Source organism: Microtus pennsylvanicus, chromosome 13 (genome assembly GCF_037038515.1).
Source record: "Microtus pennsylvanicus isolate mMicPen1 chromosome 13, mMicPen1.hap1, whole genome shotgun sequence".
NCBI classification, from domain to species: Eukaryota; Metazoa; Chordata; class Mammalia; order Rodentia; family Cricetidae; genus Microtus; species Microtus pennsylvanicus.
This window is the reverse complement of record NC_134591.1, coordinates 9,682,196-9,702,601: the sequence shown is the minus strand read 5'-3', so window position 1 is coordinate 9,702,601 and position 20,406 is coordinate 9,682,196. Positions and strand designations below refer to the sequence as shown.

Genomic DNA, 20,406 nt, shown 5'->3' with positions numbered 1-20,406 from the left:
TTTATGATATAATCCTGAAAATATAGGCGGCAAAACAAAAACTTTCCCAGCGCAAATGAAACAATTTAAGAGAAACTGAGACAGCCTGTAACTGGGGAGAAAGTATAGATCTTACAGGCAGTTGATAAGTATCCATAATATTTAAGAAATCTAAACAACATTTCCGCAAGAAAACTAAATAAGCAAAGGACTTGATTAGACTTCTCAGTTGACCATAGAAATAGTACTTTATGAAAAAATATTCCCAGTCATTGTTTAAATAAATGCAAATTCCAACCACAACAGCATATCACGTATCACCTTGAAGCTGTGAGAATGGTTATTACAGAAGACGGAAGATTCGAATGCTGGGGAGGATGCAGAGGATGGGGACTCCTGTGCACTGTTGGTGGGGATGTAAATGAGTGGAATTGTTTTGAGCCCAGTATGAAAGTTCCTCAGAAAATGAAACTAGAATTATCTTACGATTCAGTAATTGCCCTTTTGTGTATACATGGAAAAGGATTGAAGTCAGTATGTTACAGAAATATCTCCACTTCCATTTCTTGTTCACTGCGGCACTGTTGACAGCAGTCAAGAATGGAAGCAACCTAAGTGTTCAACACCTACTGTATGGAAAAGAAAAATGCACACCCAGCATATTCATACACACGGACACCAGGAATTTTATTCAGCTATAAAGTGAAACTTTCATTAATAACAACATGTGTGGACCTTGGATCTAAAGAAGCTGATCCTCCGGAAGTCAAGAGTAGAGTGGTGTTTCCTGGAGTATGGTAGGGTTTGTGGGGGATATGGTGAGATGTTGACCAAAGGGAAAGCGTTTCGAACAAGAGGGATCAATTTTCTTGATGTATTATTGGTATGGTGAATATAATATGTTTAATACTTTTAACATTGCTAAAAGGACAAATTTTGAATGTCACTAAAAGATACATTTAAATGACAAACATGTTAATTTGCTTGATATACTTGTTCCTCAGTGTTTATATCAAAACATGCCATTTTACCCATAAGTATGGTTATTTTCCATTTAAAAGTAACATATTAAAACAATATTTACATGTAAAACGAAATTCTAAAGAAACACAATCTTTCTAAAGTAGTGTGCAGATTTACTGCTTGTGTGTATGTGTGTTTTAAGTATGTGTTCATGTGGGCCTATGCATATGTGTACCAATATATGTGCTAAAGGTCAGAGGTTTATGTCAGGCATCTTCCTTTGTCGCTCTCTACCTGTGAGATAAGGTTTCTCACTGAACCTGGAACTCACTGCTTCTGCCAGTCTGGCCAGTGAACTCTAGGGATATTCTTGTTTCTGTGCCTGTTTCCCCAACTCTGGATCTGTAGATTGCCCATGTCTAGATTTTTGCAGGTGCTAGTAATCAAACTCAAGGTCTTCATGCCTTCACTCTTGCTCCATTGTAGTGTTAAAGAGATATGTTTAAGTGGCTATTTTAATATAAGATCTTAAACTGCCTTGAATTTTGTGTGTGTGTGTGTATGTGAGTGGTCCTTCCAAGTGGTGTGGTGGATAGGTTTAATTAAGTGGATTGAGATCAGTGCATTATTTAAAAAAAGGGGGGGGGTAAGCCTCAGATGTGTGCTTTTGTGTAGGTATGAACTGAGAGGGTTTGGAACCGGATACCAGCTGTGTATTTTTCCTTAGTCAAGGTGATTACAAGTCTAGGACCCAGCCATGACTGGCTCAATAGAGGCCTGAGTCTCACTAGTTTACCATGGTTCTGATAAAGACCACAAACTGAGACTTACCAGGTGCCGCCTACGAAGAGACCATACAAAAAAGGATTCCTAATGTTCCAACCTCTGTAGATAGGATCACCTGCAAGTACACACCCATTACTTTTCACCAGGACATCCCTAGACAAATGTCAGCCAATCAGGGAACCTAAATCTTAGAAACCTGTCACCCCACGCCCTGCTAATGTAACCTTTCTGGTTTTTCCCTTTAAATAATGCCCTTTAGAAGGACAGGGTGCCTTGTCTTGCCACTGCTGCACCAGTTGCTGTGAGGAGGTCCTGCTGGATTGTATTATGCACTCAATGCACCTTGCTTTTGTTTTGGAGAGTTGGTCTCCCTGGTGTTCTTTTGGGGTCCCTACAGACTAGGCACAACACAAGTAACTTAGCTTCCCTTAGCCCCTTTCATTGCTCATAAAATGGGAGCAGGTCTAGAGTGTACCTCATTGGTAGAGCACCATAAGACCCCAGATTCCATCCTCTGTCTTTACTTATTTATTCATTATTTTACTCACTCTTTACTTCATTTATTTACTAAATACTTGGATATTTTATTGTGTGATGATTTGGTTATTGCTGTATAACAGATCACCCCAAAGTTGGTGTCTAAAATGACGATTTTATATTTCATTTTCCTAGCCAAGGATTTGGGCAGTGCTCATCGGAATGCTTTTGTGCTCCATGTGCCTGTCACTTGTACTGATTTAGTGGTGGGCTGCTTTGGAGAGCAAATGACTCTTAAATTAGTACCTTGATGGACATGGGTGGGAAATTAAGCTGAGGTTATCAACTGGAGTACCTGCCTTTGTCCTCTCCAGTGTAGGAAAATTAGGATGGCCATTCCTCTTAGATGTAGAATTTCCAGGCCTCCCAAAGAGTGCCCAAGGAGACAGGGATTAGAAACTTTCAGACTGAAAGTCCTGGATAAATCTAGACCTCCACAGCAGGAAGAAAATAGCTGAAAAATCCAAGCAGGAAGAGAAGAATCAAAAATCTAGGATTAGCCAGTTCAGTTTCTGTGTTTCAGGAACTAGCTGAAGATAAAGTTAGATTGTAATCTTGAGAATAATCTTGAGAAACAGGGAGTGTTTCTTCTGATTTTAGGAACTAGCTGATTATGACCTTGAGTGATCTTGAGAGGCAGGGAGTTGTCCCCTTGTGACTTTCTGTTCCATCCTCCCTGTCCCTTTGGATTACTGGGCTGTGGTTTCTTCCTATAAAAACCCCTTCCCCAGGTCACTCGGGGTCAAACTCTTCCCCTGTGTGGGTTATGAGTCTCGGCCCCAGTGCACTCATTCCCATCTCATCTCATCATTAAAGCCTCGTGTGATTGCAGCAAGGATGGTCTCTCGTGAGTTACTGGGGGGTCGTGTTATCCCGAGGCTTGAGTGAGAGTCTCCCCAGCACTGGAGGTCTTTCAAAACCTGGACCAGAAATGGTGCGTGTTCTTTAGGCTGCAATGGTCACTACATTTCTAAGCTTTAAAAAGTGGAGAGAAAAAAATTCCCTATTTCTTCATGTCCACGTGTGTATGACTCTCTTGAATACAGTAATTTCTATGTGGATGGGGCCATTACAGGGGATAGAGTAATTTCTATGTGTGTGGTGCCATTACAGGGGATAGAGTTGAGCAGTAACGAAAATATGGTCGGCTCTTGGAGGACTGAGAAAGTTCACAGAAAATATTAGCAAGTGCTATGGGGAGAGAAAATGGAGGAAAGGAGTGTGCAGGAGGAGGTGGCTGGAGGGAAGTTGTGAAAACTGGAGTGAGGTGACAGACCTGCAGAAGGTGAAGGGCAGCTCTGAACTGCAGGCCTCGGGTACAGCAAGCATGAAGGTCATGATTTGAGTAAGTACCTACAATGTAGAAGCCCGGCCAGGACAGTCAGTTGCTAGAACAGAAAGAGTGGGGCGAGCGGAGAGCTTTGAGGTAGCCAGGATTCAGCTGGAGTCAGGATGGGCTCAAAGCTCATCATCATGCTTTTGTTTTTGAGGCAAGGTCTCACTAGGGATCCCTGCCTGACTTGGGACTCAACTGTGTCGACCAGGATGGCTTCAAACTCAGAATTCTGCATGCCTCTACCTCCCGAGTGCTGGGATTAAAGACATGCACCACCATACCTCCATCATAAATTTTGAAGATAAAATAGATTAACTAAGACAATGCCTGGAACATGTCTGGGTCATGGTAAGTGCTTGCCCCAATACTTTGTGGACCATTGACCCAAAATTTGGGAGCATTCCAGTCCCTCTTTGTTGCATTGCCTACTTCTCAGTCACAGCTGCTTCTCTGACACTGGTGTGTGTACACTCTGATCAGAAACAGCAACAGGATCCCAAGGGGAAATTTTAATAAAGTATTGTTGTTGGACAGGTGAATCGTGCCTCTTCTGTAACAGCTTTCAGAAGGTAGATGGACTTTGCCCTGGCAGATATTCTGATGTGGAAGAATTGACTCTGTGCTTTGTAAGTTCACACTTTGGGTGATTCTTTTTTTACTGGCTAAATTTTCTTACTACCTTGTAAATAAAATCCTTACTTTAATATTTTAATAGTTTAATGGTTTGAGTGAAGTTATAATCAACGGAGCTTTTTTTTTTTTCGTGACATGGGTGACAGGGTTTCTATCTTTAGAACCTGTCCTAAAACTAGCTCTTGTTTCCCAGCTTGGCCTCAAACTCATAGAGATCTGCCTACATCTGCCTCCAGGGTGCTGCAATTAAAGGCGTGTCCCACCACTGCCTGGCTTCAACAGTTTTTTTCATATTCTATTTTAATTAGCCATCTCAGTTTCTTGCCAAACTAAATAATTCCTCCTTTTTAAAACAAACAGAAAAAAGAAAATTGATAGACTTAAATAACATAATTTTTCTGTTTCTTGTTCTCTCTGTCAGAGCGTCAACATGTAAACTATCTGAGAAAGAAAGAGAAGAGTAAGGATCTTCAGGGACATATATATTCATTTTCTGTGTGTGTGTGTGTATGTGTGTACAGATGTGTGTATGTGTGTATAAGGGTGCCCATAAAGGCCAGAACATTGCATTGAATCCTTTTCAGCTGGAGTTATAGGCAGTTATAAGCTTCAGGGTATAGGTACTAGAAACCAAATTCTGTTCCCTTATAAGAACATCAAGTGTTTTTAATCACTGAATAATCCCTCCAATCATAGTGACCATTAATACATCATTTTATATATTTTAAAGTTAATGACATTATTTTAAATGTATACATAAACATGTAGTTTATATTTTGCAAATCTTAAAGACAAATCATATAGACAGATGTTTTAATGAAAAAAATGCCAAGATATTTGATATTTAAAAAATAAATGAATCATTCACTGATGGATACAAATGGTCCAGCTGGCTTTGATTCTATATAAGTTAGGACTCTATAGTTTTCTCTTGATGATTTTAACATTTTCTTTCCAGAAACTATTTGTAATCTTGTATCATAATATATGTCCTTCATTAGCTGCCTGTTGCTCCAAACTGATAAAAATTGAGTGTTTACCTTTAATTTAGTGCCACTTTTGAAAAGTTTTAAAATTTGAATCTAAAAAGTAAATAACTCGGAGTCTTTCCTTTATTTAGATACTGTAAATTCCACCTATTCTAATGTCTTGAGGGAAAATCATGATCTAAAGCTATTCTTACCATCTTCACAGTTGCTTTCATGTTTGAGTTGAAGTCTATACTAACATTGTATGTATGGCTTTTATCTTCACTTTACGAAGGAGAATAGGTAGGCTAAGGGAGAACATGTGCTTTGTGCAAGCTACTCACCAGGAAAGCTGGGTGAGAACCAAGCTCTATATCCTCAGGTGCTTTCCATAGCTTCAATTCCTTCTTTCCTATCTTCCACCCCACTCACGTAGTCAATATAATTATAAAATAATGGAAATTCTGAATACTCTATGTCCACACATCTTATGCAAAACAGAACCTTTTTTAAAAAACAGATTAGTGAGTACTTTTTTATATGGATGTGTGTCATATCTTGAGATGCCAGACTTTTGAATTTCTTTTTGAAAAATGAGTAACTATTCTTGTTGGAAGACAACCAACTTGTTTAAATACTTTTAAGAAATGCATTTATTGGGGTAAAGATTAAACCCAAAGCCTTACACATGTTTGTGTGCTCTGTAAATTGAGCTATGCTGCCAGGTATAAGAAATAACTTTCTAAACTTTTACTGAGTTTTTTTTTTGACAAATCATTCATATATAATATTCATTCTGATTATTGAACTTTCCTGAAGTAATAACTGTTTAAAGCCTTTCAATATTTATTGATACTAATGATTGTGCAAATTCTGTAACTAAGCATTGGTACCTCAAGAAAATGTAAAACCATATTTGGATAGTTTAAGATATGTGGGGTATATGCACAATTTTCTTAAATAGAGTAAAATGTTCACAGTTTGCTAGAAATACAAATCCCTAGGAAACGACAGCAGAGGAACAACTTCTACCTTAAATGTCTTACTAGCATATCTTATAGATTTTTTTTATTTCTATTCAAGAACAAACCAACGTTTTTACAGCCACTCCCCCACGTTTATATCATTGACCTTTGCTTGTGAATGCATTCAGCAGTCTATGACAGAGAACCCATGAAAGGGTGCTGTATGGCTTTCTCCGTAAAAGAAGTCATACAGGCAAAGCTTTATGTTTTCTGACTGATTGGATTCTTTAATGAAATTGATGGTGTGCCGTGAGTAACCTGATGGAGAGGCTTTTAGTGCACATCCCATAAGCAAACTTCCCACTCTATTCCCTCGATTTTTTTAAGTGAAAAGAAAGCACCTTCTTGCGTGTTACTAAAAAAAAAAATCTACCCAAGAAAAGTGAAGTGTGATATCTAGATTCAACAATTGACTTTGTCAGGATTCCTGAATTAAGTCTGGTTGGTCTTAAAATAAGTAACTAAGAGATAGATTCTCTAGGGAAAAACATGGCATCAGTGTTTTCCAGCTGACATGGGTGTTCTGAGTGCCCGGAACAGAATGCTAAAGAGAAAACACCTTAGAGACCACTGGTTCTCAACCTTCCTAATGCTTCAAGTCTGTAATATAATTCCTCCTGTTGTGGTTGCCCCACACATGAGTTTTTCTTGCTACTTCATAGCTGTAATTTTCCACTGTTATGAATCATAATGTAAATATCTGATATGCGACCTCCAAAGGGGTCATGAACCCCAGATTGAGAATTGATGTCATAGAGATAGCAACAACTAAGAAAACATGTCTATATTATAGCTGTGGGATATTTGCAATTCATTGTCTCATGGTAGATCCTCAGAAGTAACTCTTGATCCACTTGTATATGAAGTCATTTCTTAGTGGAATGAAGAGCAAGCATGTTTCTATAGATGCCTCAGAATTCTTAAAACTCAGCTAATAAAATGCAGGTAGCCATCTTCATTATGAGTGATATTTCCTTGTGATTTTCTCACATGTAGAAGGACTAAAGTGATCCTTCTTACTGAATCACAAAATTTTGCGCTGTTTCAGACATGACAAAAGTACATTCTCTTTGCCAGTAGCTTTGAGTTATATATTTGGGGAAGACTAAATATGTATCGGGGCATCTTTTATGTTTTTCAAGGTTACTTAAGAGGATTTACTTAACTAAATTCGTATTGGATTTTATGAAAGAGCAGTGCTCACCATCTATATGGATGGTACAAAGTTTATAACTGTCATCTAGCTTGAATATCTGAATACCTGCTATTGTATTCTCTGAGAACCTTGGGCTTTGTTACCCTACCACAGCTCTTCAAACTTCCAATTGTTCATCTTCTATTGGGCAAAATTTGACGTTTACTGGAAGTGAGAAAGAAACAAAATTTATTCTAGAAAAGTATAAAAGAATTACTGCTCAGAACTGTAGGGACACTGAGCTATGATGACTGGGATTCACAGAATGATGGTGACAAATAAACCCAACCCACTGACTATAGACAATAACTCTGCCTTCACCAATCAAATTCAAGGTTATGACTTCCACTTACAACAGTTACTTGGAGAGGAAGGAGAATATTTATTAACTTAGTTCTTCAACAGAGGGGCTCACTGTTTTTATATTAATGTTGTATTGTTACTTCTTTTAGAATGCCTCCATTTTAAGTTATTTTTATATAGATTCACTTATTTGCCAAAAATTTACATGGCTGAATAGACTAGGTAGCTTTGAATAGAAATGCCATTCAATGTATTTTTTTTTTAATTTAAGATACAGTAGTTGAAAGGTGGTGTAGCACAAATCCTAAATGTCCTTAATAACAAAAACCTGGAGTCTACCATCGGGGCGAAAGCTGAAAGATCAGAAAAATAAAAGAGCTAGGGAGTTCTTTTACCTCTACTACTAGGGAGTTCTTAACCTCTATCACTGCTCAGACCAAAGAGGCGATCATCTCCCTAGGAATCATCAGACTGCATACTCTCTCTACAAAACCTCAGACTGCATCTGAGCTCCTGTCTCTTCCCTCCTTGTTTTCCTCTTTCTGCCCAGCTATATCCCTCTGGTCTCCACCTTCAGAGTGCTGGGATTAAAGGCATGTGATCCTAACTGCTGGATCCCCTTTGTGTGAGCTGTGTTTCTCTTTTAGACGGATTCATTCTCATGTAGCCCACAGTATACTTTAACTCACAGAGATCTGTCTGTCTCTGTCTCCCAAGTGCTAGGATTAAAGTTGTGACCACCCCTGTCTGACTTCTATTACTAACTTAGTGAGTTAGCTCTGCACTCTGATCTTCAGGCAAGCTTTATTTGTTAGATTACAAACAAAATATCACTACAAAGTGGTAAGTTTATAATATTAACACAAGACCGGCCTTCTTTCCTTCTTTCTTTCTCTTCTAGGTTAAATTTATTTGAGTAAAGCTGCACTAACTTTCCGTGCAAAAATGAGGGGTTTTGTTCCTACTTTTCTGCTTCTTTTGACAATTCTCCAGATAGCCATGACAAGAAGAGGAAAGTGTCTTAGTTATTCTTCCTGTTGTGATAAAAATACTTGGGCAAAAGCAACTTATGGCAGAAAGGACTTATTTCAGCCCTCAGCTTCAGGCTACATACAGTCAGTAATGGTGGCAAAGTTCTGATACCAGAAGCTTGTGACTGCCGGTCATAATGCATCCCCAATTAGGAAGCAGAGAATAATGAATAATAATGAATGCTCATGCTGAGCAGCCTTTCTCCTTTTTATGCATTCCAGAACCCAAGCCACTTTTAGGATGGGTCTGCCCGCCTCAAATAGCCTAGTCAACATAATCCTTCATAGGTGTTCCTCAGGTCTTGCCTTCTGGATCATTCCCGATCCTATGAAACTGGCCATCAACACTAACCACCACAGAAGCAAGGTTCAACTCTGTTTAAAATATTTTCTTAGGGGTAGAAGGTAAGCTGACTGGTTGGACTAGAAGCATAGTAAACTGAGAAGCGTATCTTAGTTAAATAAATAAAACCTTTACATTTGTAAACTATAGTCCAGTATCATGGCTAAAAGTTATACTCTGCAAAATTCAGTCCATAGTCCCAATAATCTTTCAGTTTAGAACTTCTATTTTTATTGCACTAATAGAAGTAGGGGTGTGATAGGGAATTGCACTAACTGACATGCATAAGAGCTGTGTAAGTATTAATAGTTTTAGCTTGGCCTGCTGAACTGAATCAACAGCTCCTTAGGGAATCACTATTAGAAGCTAAATCTCTAAGAAATCTATTTTTAACTGTAGCCTTCAGTTAAATTGTCTCCTATGCAGTGGGACTGTTGCCAAGATCTGCTCAGACAAAGTCTAAACTTCTGAGGTCTAGATGAGCATCTAATGAAAGGCATGCATGCCTGTGGTCACAGCATTCAGCAGACTGAAAGAGAGGACTTGCGTGGACTGGATGACCCAATGAATGCCTATCTTCAAAAATATAAAACAGCCAAACAAAAACATTATCCCTAGTGAAGAAAAGGGGGACAAAGAGAGAATACTTTAGTTCTTTTTTTTCCCCAAGAACTCTAGTAATTAGTGTTTTTCATCTTTTTTCTTCCCAGTGCCTAATTCCAAATTTTTGTCTGTCTATTCATTGAACATTCATCAGTTATTCATTAAATATGTACAACAAACCAGGCATTTACTTTTCTGCATTTCTTAGGTTACCAGGTTGCTTACCTTTGGATTGAAATACCCATTTAACAAGGTATACATTAAAACATTCTGTTACAAGTCCCTGTACTTTTGATAGATCCTGACAAAAGGAAACTACTTTATCAGCCTTTGTTTGGGAATTTTATAATCTAGTGTGAATAAAGATTAACATATTGAAAGAGTATAAAACAGATTATACTTGGGATTAAAATGTAAATAGGAGACCCACAAGATCTCTGTGGACCAGCTAGGGAAAGTTTCATTGGAAAAAGAACTTTGAAAGCAGCAAAAATTATAGAAGTAAAAATGAAGAAAACTATTGCAGGAAAGTTTACAGAAGAAATAACTGTTCCAAGAGTTACTTGAGGAGAATTTTGCAGAAATGGTTGATAAAGCACAGATAAGTGAATGTTTGTAAGAATGTGGAGTGTGAAGGAGTTGAAAATATCCAGAGGGATCACTGTGAATTTATTAAATGCTGTCAGTTATACCTTATTCAGCCATTCTGAAATGCTGTGCTCTGTGCCATGTGTTCCAGTCACTTTGTTGGCCTCTGTGACTTTGAATGGAATATTCCAGGCAGTGATTTTTTTCCAGACAGGTCTGGAATAGGTCATCAGATACTCCTGGATCTGATTTTCAGATTCCTTGGGGCTAGAACTATGGATGGTTGTGGAGCTGTAGTGAGAGTGCTGGGAATTGAACGTGGGTCCTCTGCAAGAGCAGTAAGTGCTCTTAACCAGTAAGCAAACTCTCCAGCAAAATATTTTGTATATTTCTGCCCCAACTAGCTGTGATTTTCCTAAAATCCATGTCATTATTTCTCCAGGAGCCTTTGTTCAACGCCCTTCCTGCTTCTTGCCATTGATGTACCTCAGGCCCAACCTTGTTCTCAGCGCTTGTATTAGTCAGATGTCAGAAGCAACGTAAATTCCATCTAGAGTGGTATGTTGCTATGAAATAATCATTTGAGGACTGGGGTTGAGTGTTTGCCTGGCATATTATATCATGCCTTGGGTTTAAATCCTCAAAACTGAAACACAAACCTGTATACTGATATGGACCCTCTCTGCTAGATGTTTATGTAGATGACAACCACAAGCATATCCTCCTTTTGTTCCTTCCGTTTCCTCTTGGCCCTGATCCTCCTGTGTATGGTGGAAGGCTGTCTTATAAAGGATCACAGCAATGGATGTCCTCCTGTGTGTTAGGGAAGGCTGTTTTGCATGGGCACAGGAATGAATGTTCTTGCCCTTTGACTTCTGTTTTGATTCATTCAACAGGAGTTATTAAATTGGATGTGGTAACACATGCCTTTAATCCCAGCATTTAGGAGGCAGAGGTAGGAGGGCCTCTGTGTATTTGAGGCCTGCTGCTCTAGATAGTGAATTCCAGAACAGCCAGGATTACATTGGGAGATCCCATCTCAAAACAAAAACAAAAATTGTAGTGTTTAAAAGAAAATAACTAAAAGTTTTATGTTTTAATGATTGGAGAGAATTATTAGTGTTATAAAATAAGTAGAAAGAGATCAGATTGTAAACTAAAATTTTATGTCTTTTATTTTATTTTTATTAGCATTTCCTGATGCTCCTCACAAAACGAAAGTCCTTTGCTATACATTACCACGTGCACTTGTAATTTTTCAGAACACTTGTCACAGTGATGTTTACATGTTTACTTATAACTGTCACTCTCATGTGCTTGCCCACAGTAAGTTCTTTCAGGTCAGGAACATCATCAACTTCGTCGCCATCCTTTCCGCAATCTCTAGCACAGATATTGGCACATAGTGAGCACTCACTGAATCTTTGTGGATAAGTGAACAAACTAATGGGAAAACATGAACAAAAACAGTGAGGCTCGACATTAGATAACAAGAAGAATGCTTCATTGTCCTGTCCATTAGTTGCTCACGGGGTCTTTTATGGTACCGGAAAGCCATGTATAAGATTCTTTTCTTTTGTATCACTGAGGCAGCTCTCACACACTCTTGCACATACTCTGGAGATAAAGTAAAATAAATCCTTTGAATTATTCTGATTTCTAAAAGAAACAAATGTTTACCATATAAAAAACTAAGAATCCAATTTAAAAAAGTGACCACCTGACTTAAAGCAGCCAGTTCATGTACAACTTTCCTAACAAGTGAGTTTTAACAGTGCTGGGATATGGTTGCCCTCTGGTGGCCACGTTGTATGTTTGCTCAGCTGTTCTTTCCAATTTTTTTTTTTTATTAAGAAAAGGAAAAAAAAGTTTCAGCCTCCTCCCAGCCTCCCATTTCCCTCCCCCTCCTCCCACCCGTCTTCCTCTCCCCCCACTTCTCTCCCCCTCCCTCTCCAGTCCAAAGAGCAGTCAGGGTTTTCTGCCCTGTGGAAAGTCCAAGGTCCTCCCCCCTCCGTCCATGTCTAGGAAGGCGAGCATCCAAACTGGCTAGGCTCCCACAAAGCCAGAACATGAAGTAGGAACAAAACCCCTTGCCATTGTCCTTGGCTTCTCATCAGCCCTCCTTGCTCGCCATGTTCAGAGAGTCCGGTTTTATCCCATGCTTTTTCAGTCATAGTCCAGCTGGCCTTGGTGAGCTCCCAATAGATCAGCCCCACTGTCTCAGTGGGTGGGTGCACCCCTCGTGGTCCTGACTTCCTTGCTCATCTTCTCCCTCCTTCCGCTCCCCATTGGGACCTTGGGAGCTCAGTCCAGTGCTCCAGTGTGGGTCTCTGTCTCTATCTCCATCCATCACCAGATGAAGGTTCTATGGTGATATGCAAGATATTTGTCAGTATTGCTATAGGATAGGGTCATTTCAGGTTCCCTATCCTCAGCTGCCCAAGGAACTAACTGGGGACATCGCCTTGGGCTCCTGGGAGCCACTCTAGGTTCAAGTCTCTTGCCAACCCTAAGGTGGCTCCCTTAACTAAGAATTGTGCATCCGTGCTCCCCTATCCAGCCTTCCTATATCCCAATCATCCTGTTTCCCCAAGTTCCCGCCATCCTCCCCTTCTCACTTTTCTCTCCCTATCTCCCCTTACACCCATCCCTCCCCACCCCCAAGATCCCAATGTTCTTCCCAATTTTTCTGGAATTTCTGTTTTAAATTGGTTTCAAAGTTCTGTTTTTGTAGTAAAAATAAATTGGTGAAAATAGCACAGGGACAATTTTGACAATATATATAGAAAGGGTCTTAAAATATTTGACCCAGAAATTTTATTTTCAGAAACCTTCTGAGAAAATAATTCTAAATTCAGTAAAAGGTTCACGTTGAAAAAGAAAATTCTCATCAGAATGGTATTTATGATCCTAAAAAAGGTAGATACTCAAATTCATAACAATAGGCAATTAATAATGTAGCCTGGATATATATGGTTAGAAACACATTAAGTCAAAGCCACCTAGTAGGTTGTTGTAAAATTAAATACATTTGTACATCTACAGGACCGTGATCATCATAAGAAGCTGAGAAATGGTATCTACTAGAATGTTTTCATTGCAGAGCTTTTATGACATATAACTACACGACAGTGTGAATAATCAGACTATAAAATGATAAGTACCATATAATTAGACTGTTTCAGTGGCAAACCCCTTAATTAAAATAAAACTTTAGAGGGTCAATTATTTTCTAACTATAAACTTTTCCTTCAGATAGCAGGCTTATTTTCAAGAACTCACGACCCTATTGTGTGTTGGTAGTGTTCCACACAACAGATTCCAGCAGCCTGACTCACTGGCTGCCTTGACTGCTCAAGAACCACTTTGCTTCAGGATGCCACATCCTCCTGGCTTTCTTTGTATGGCTGCTTTTCCTTCTCCGTCAGCTGTGCTCCATCTCCCTTAGTCAGCTCTACACTAGTGCCTTGGGCTTGGAACTTAGCACGTTTGTCAGCTCTGCTTGTCCTTTTCCTCTGAGTGATCTCACCAGGTCTCAGATTTAGCTTAAATGACATTAATATATGAGCTCTTGTCAGATTTGCTTCTCCCTTGGTCTCCATGTCCAAACATCTATGTGTCATTCTTGAGTTTGCTTTCCAGCCAGTGCTGTCTTTAACACACCTGTTTGTATACATTGCTAGTTCATTCTTCACTACAAATTCCAAACTATGAAAGTGCCACAATTTATTTACTCTTCTATTGACATATATTATCTGTTTTATAATTTGTGCAAAGTCAGTCTGTTTTTAGTGTGTAGCCAAAAATGGCATATTGTGACTATAATCACACACCCAGCTTTTTTTTCTCATAGGACACATTGAATTCACAGACAAGTCTAGATCAGAAATAAATCAGGAAGGGTTGGAAAGATGACTCCACAGTTAAAAACACTTGTTTCTTGGAGAGGCCCCAGGTTGGGTTCCCAGCACCTTCTCTGGGCAGCTGACAACCACCTGTGACTCCATTTAAAGAGCTACAGTTCCGTCTTCTGCACTCTAAGGGCATCTTCACACAATGGTGCACAGAACCAGGGGTAGGCACCCACACACATACTCATGAACAACGAATCTTCTTTTAAAGTTAGGTGTATTTATTTTATTGTTTTGTGTAGATGAATGTTGGGCCTGCATGTATCCATGTGCTCACAGAGGTCAGAAAAGGGTGGCCTCCACCTCTAAATCTTTCTTTCTTTCTTTCTTTCTTTCTTTCTTTCTTTCTTTCTTTCTTTCTTTCTTTCTTTCTCTTTCTTTTATTCTTTCTGTTTCTCACTCTTTCTTCCTTCCTTTCTTTTTTTCTTTTTCTTTTTTATAACAGAATAAAAAGCAACACTACTCCTGTTGTTTTTTCTTTTTTTAAATATTTATTTATTTATTATGCATACAATATTCTGCCTGTGTGTATGTCTGCAGGCCAGAAGAGGGCAACAGATCTCTTTACAGATGGTTGTGAGCCACCATGTGGTTGCCGGGAATTGAACTCAGGACCTTTGGAAGAGCAGGCAATGCTCTTAACCGCTGAGCCATCTCTCCAGCCCCTCCTGTTATTTTTTCTATGTAATTTTATGGTCTTCTTGTTGCAAGCAGGATTTCTGAAATTTCCTTAACTTTGAAACAATTATTTGATTCTTTTAGGTGCTTGTTTGAACTGTCAAGAAAATAGCAAAGGGGATCAATGTGAAGAATGCAAAGGAGGATTTTATCAGAGTCCTGATGCTACTAAAGAATGCCGCCAGTGCCCTTGTTCAGAAGTGACTTCTACAGGCAATTGCACCATAGGTAAGGACTTTTTTTTCTAGGGCTTCACTTCCTTTGGTGAAGTACAGTGCATTGATGAAATAGGTTCTGGAGGATGTAAGTGAAAGTGAGATATAAAAATCACAGTAGTTTCCCTTTCTACAAATTTACAACCAAAGCCTAATACATATATGAAAAGATACCTCAGATGTCCTAATAGCCAACACTGTGCATGTATCTGGCTTGTTTCTTGTAACATATCTTCAAAGTTCACCTATATTGTAGTATATATATATCAGTAATGCCTACATCTTCTGGTTGAATTTTACAGATGCCACACTTTATTTATTCTTCCCTGGATTGGTGAACATTTGACAGTTACGTAGTACAGCAATACTGCTATGAACATTTCTGTTCATGTTTTTGTGTATATAAATGTTGTATATAAAATATAATGTTGTCAGTACACCCTCCAGTCAGTTGATATTGGATGTTTTCCCCATTGCTGGAGATTGAGCTCAGGAATTCATTCACATTTGCTGGCCAAGCACTGTGCCTCTGAACTGAATCCCCCAGTGTTTGTCTGTGCAAGTGTTTTCATTTCTTTGTGGTATATAAGTAGGAGTGAATTTTTTATGTCATTTATCAGTTCTGTTTAACTCTGTGAGGGAATACCAGATATATTTCCAAAATTAAACACCATTTTCTGTTATCATTTTGTTGGGGATGGTCCATGCATAATGTGTATAAGTTTGTATGGGCACAGCATGTTGTGTGCAAGGCAAAGAAACATATGAAATATCTCCTGTCTCCATCCACCCTATATTTTTAAGATTGACTTTATTTTTAATTACGTGTGTGTGTGCGTGTGTGTCTGTGTTATTATGTGCATGTGCGTGTGAGTGCATTGCCTGTAGAGGCCAGAAAAGGGCTTCCAATTTCCTTGGTCCCCAGAGGTGAAGTTAAAGGCCGTTGCGAGCTGCACTACATGGGTGCTGGGACCTGAATTATGGAAGAACAGTGCTTGCCCTTAACCACTGAGCTTTTTTTCTAGCCTCCCCATCTTTGTGGGGGGCAAGATTTCTCAGTAAACCCGAAACACACTGATTTGGATTGGCTAACTAGCAAGGTCCAGGGATCTACCTGTCTCTACCTTTTCAACAGAGACATGCATAGCACCATGCAGTGTAATTGCCATGGTTCTTGGGGCTTGAAATCAGGTCCTCATGCTTCTACAGCAAGCGTTTTACTGATTCAGCTGTCTCTCTATTCTCTACATCATCATTGGTAACAAGAATATCTGAGGATTCTAAATTGTTCACAGCCTCAACAACACTTAACATCTATCTTTTTTTACACCTGTAGCCTTACTGATGGTGTAAATGTGAAATGGTATTGCATTGTGGTTTAATTTGCATGTCTCTGATGCCTAATTGTATGCTTATTGACCACTTTCATATTTCTTTTGAACAAATAACTCTTGAGTTTTTTGTTCATCTTAAAATTATAGTATTTTTTATCATTGTGTTGATAGAGTTATAGATACAAATCACTTATCAGATGCATGATTTGTAGGAAATAAAGATATAGCTCTATGGGGGAGCTATTGCCCAGAAAGTAGGAGGTCCTAAGTTTGTTCTTTAGCATTGTAAAATACTTGAATAAAAAAGGTTTAAAGCATAATCACTTGCAAATATTTTCACTTATCCCATTAATCAATTTTTTACTTGCTTGATGTCCTTTTAGCACAAAGGATTTGTTTCTTTGATTTCACGGGCATTCAGTTTAATTTTCTTTCATTGTTTATGTTGGCTTGGGATTTCTTATGAGACTGCAGTCAAGATATTAGTCAGGGCTGCAGTCAGTAGTCTGACGGCTTAATTGGAACTGTAGAATCTGCTTTCAGTATGACTTACTCATATGGCTTGCTAGAGGCAAAAATATTCTGATAGTTACCATGTGAACTTCTTCATTAAGCTACTTAATATTATTGCAAAATGACTGCTGGTTCCCCTACAAGGGAATGATCAAAAGAGGGCAGTATGGGAGCCACAGTGTATTCTTATCATTTAGTTTCTAAAGCCATCGAGATGTTCCCAGGGCCACATTACTTACTCATGCCTATCCTATCCAGTATGAACATGTCATTATCAGGGGTAGGGAACATTTGACAGAATCTGAAGTCAGTTGCTATACCTAGTCATAAGCACTGCTATATTCCTCTTTTCATAGGAAGCTATGAAAAATTCTTTCATTTAGTTCACAAATAGTAATTGAGTGCCTAATGCATGCTTGTCATTGTGATACATAAGAAATACAAAAGTCTAAAATATGCTCTTTTTTTTCTAAAAGACTATTCACTGTCATAGAGAGTAAAATACACAAAGCAAATAAATGTATGGGTATGAACTTACAGGACACGAAGAAGGCTGAGCCATTGTCCCTGGGGCTGGATTTATTAACCCCTAATTTTTCCTAAAAGTGATGATGCTTTTACAAAGCATAATTTGATATTTATCACTATATATATACATATTAAACATTTCGATGTTATGACTATCATCTTGAGTCAGGAATATGAAAATTGTGTGTTAATATTGAAATTTGCATCAGCAGTATCAGAATTCCAGAGCATACATAGTAACATACTGTTAGTGACAACTTAAGATTTAAGACCTTTATAGGATTTGCAAATAAGACCTTTGGCTACATAAGTTTGGCTTATTTTGAAGAACATTTTAACAAAAGACTTTATTTAGAATATTGCTTTTTAATTATTTAATTGAGTAACTGATTGAATTCTCTTTCATATGATGAATTTAAAATGTAGAATTTTGGGACTGGAGAGATGGTTCAGTGGTTAAGAACACTGTCTGCTCTTGCAGAGGACCCAAATTCAATTCCCAGCACCCACAAGTCAGCTCACAACTGTCTGTATCTCTAGTTCTAGGGGATCCAACAGCTGCACACAGACACACATGCAGCCAGAACACCAATGTATATAAAATAGAAATAAATCAATCATTTTTTAAAAAAATATAGAATTTATCTGTGGAAAAAAATCCCTGTGAAAGTAATGTACTTGAAATTCTTTGTTCATTTTTTTATTTTTTTAAAAAAATACTATCTTTTTTTATTTTACATACCCATCCCAGTAGCCACTCCCTCCCCTCTTCCTATTCCTTCAACCTCCCCGCAACCCACGCCCCACCCACTCCCTAGAAAGAAAAAGGCACATTTCTCCTAGGAAGAACCAAGACCCTCCCCACTATATTCAGGCTGAATGAGGTATCCATCCAAAGTTTGTACTTCCAAAAATCCGGTACAAACAGCAAGGGCAAATCCTGGTATCACTGCCAGTGGCCCCACAGTTTGCCCCAGCCATACAACTGTTCCCCACATTCAGAGGGTCTAGTTCGATCCTATACTGATTCCGTAGTGAACTCCCATTAGCTCAGGTAAGGTATTTTAGTGGGTGTCCTCATCATAGTCTTGACCTCTTTGTTCATATTCTTATCTACGCTACTATTAACTGCATATGGGAGCTCAGCCCAGTGCTCTGCTGCTGGTCTCTGCCCCATTTCATTCAATTGCTGGATGAAGGTTCTGTGGGTCATTTAAGATAGTCATCAGTCTGACTACAGGGCAAGGCCAGTTTGGGCACCCTCTCTGCTATTGCTTAGGATCTTAGCTGGAGTCATTCTTGTGGATTCCTGGGAATTTCTCTGATGCCAGGTTTCTTGCTAGCTCTGTAATGACTCCCTCAATCAAAAAATCTCTTTCCTTGCTCTCCATCTCTGTCCTTCCTCCATCTCAACTATCCCATTCCCATAAGTTCTCCTTACCCCCCCCCCACTTTCCCCTCCTCCTCCCATCCCCTTGCTCCCAATCTGTTAGGAGATCTTGTCTGGTTCCCCTTTCCATGGGGATCTATAAATATTTCTCTTAGGGTTCAGCCTGTTACTTTGCTTCTCTAGTGTTCTGGACTATAGGCTCTTTATCCTTTGCTTCACAGCTAGTATCCACTTATGAGTGAGTACATACCATGCTCATCTTTCTGGGTCTGGGTTAAATCATGATGTTTTTTTTTTTTCTAGTTCAATCCATTTGCCTGCAAATTTCAAGATGTCATTGTTTTTTACCACTGAGTAGTACTCCATTGTGTAGGTGTACCACATTTTCTTTATCCATTTTTCATTTGAGGGGCATCTAGGTTGTTTCCAGGTTCTGGCTATTTACAAATATGCTGCTATGAATATAGTTGAACAAAGGTCTTTATAGTATGATTGAGCAACCTTTGGGTATATGCCCAAGAGTGGTGTTGCTGGATCCTGCGGTAGGCTGATTCCCAATTATCTGAGGTGCTGTCATAGTGATTTAGAGTGGTTGTACAAATTTGCATTCTCACCAGCATCTCCAACATAAACTTTCATCAGTGTTTTTGATATAGCCATTCTGACTGGTGTAAGATGGTATCTCAGAGTAGTTTTGATTTGTAAGTTTTGATTTGTATTTCCCTGATGGCTAAAGATGTAAAACATTTCTTTAAGTGTCTTTTGTCCATTTGAGATTCTTCTGTTGAGAATTCTCTGTTTAGATCTGTAACCCATTTTTAATTACATTATTTGGAATTTTGATGTCTAATTTCTTGAGGTCTTTGTATATCAGTACTCTGTCTGACGGCGGGTTGAGGAAGCTCTTTCCCATTCATTAGGTTGCCTTTTGTCTTACTGACTGTTCTTTGCTTTAAGAAGCTTCTCAGTTTCAGGAGGTCCCATTTATTTATTGTTGCTCTCAGTGTTTGTGCTACTGGTGTTATATTTAGGAAATGGTCTTCTGTACCCATGCATTGAAGGATACTTCCCTCTTTCTCTTCTCTAAGGTTCAGTGTGGTCAGATTTATGTTGAGGTCTTTGTTCTTATAATGTCTCTTCTAAATACCATGTGTTCCACAAGGGTAGAGATAATATCTATATTTTTAATAATTAAATACCCAGTTATTGTTAATGCCATTAGTACATGCTGAATAAGTAGAAAGGGATATAGCTATAAGTCAGGTAGAGAGTAGTCAGGTATGTAAACCTGGAGTTTAGTCAGCTTTGGAGGGACTTATTTTTCCTACTGGGATGTACAGAAAAGTCTTTTTGAGAAAAGTTATGAATGAACTGGGCCTTGCAAAGTAAGGACTGACTGGGAGGACACTTAGAAATTTATCCATGTAAAGGCAGTAGATCACAGCCAGAATAAATTGGGTTGGAAGAAATCTAACTAAGGTGTGCATGTGCCTGTAGGGGTAGAAAATTCTAAGTCAATTCAGTTTGATACTTTCAGAGATTGTAGT

At 38.7% G+C, this 20,406-nt stretch overlaps 1 protein-coding gene and 1 pseudogene across 1 annotated transcript in view; both read left to right on the top strand.

Moving 5' to 3' along the window:
- LOC142834255 (CDK5 regulatory subunit-associated protein 2-like) overlaps positions 1-15,052 on the top strand; it is a 75,132-nt gene extending 60,080 nt beyond the window's left edge. Inside the window, exon 8 of the mRNA XM_075946541.1 lies at positions 14,964-15,052. Coding sequence (XP_075802656.1) covers positions 14,964-14,975 — 12 coding nt within the window. The 3' untranslated portion in view covers positions 14,976-15,052. The remainder of the gene's footprint in view (positions 1-14,963) is intronic.
- LOC142833920 (high mobility group protein B1 pseudogene) overlaps positions 1-20,406 on the top strand; it is a 147,923-nt pseudogene that overhangs the window by 1,756 nt on the left and 125,761 nt on the right.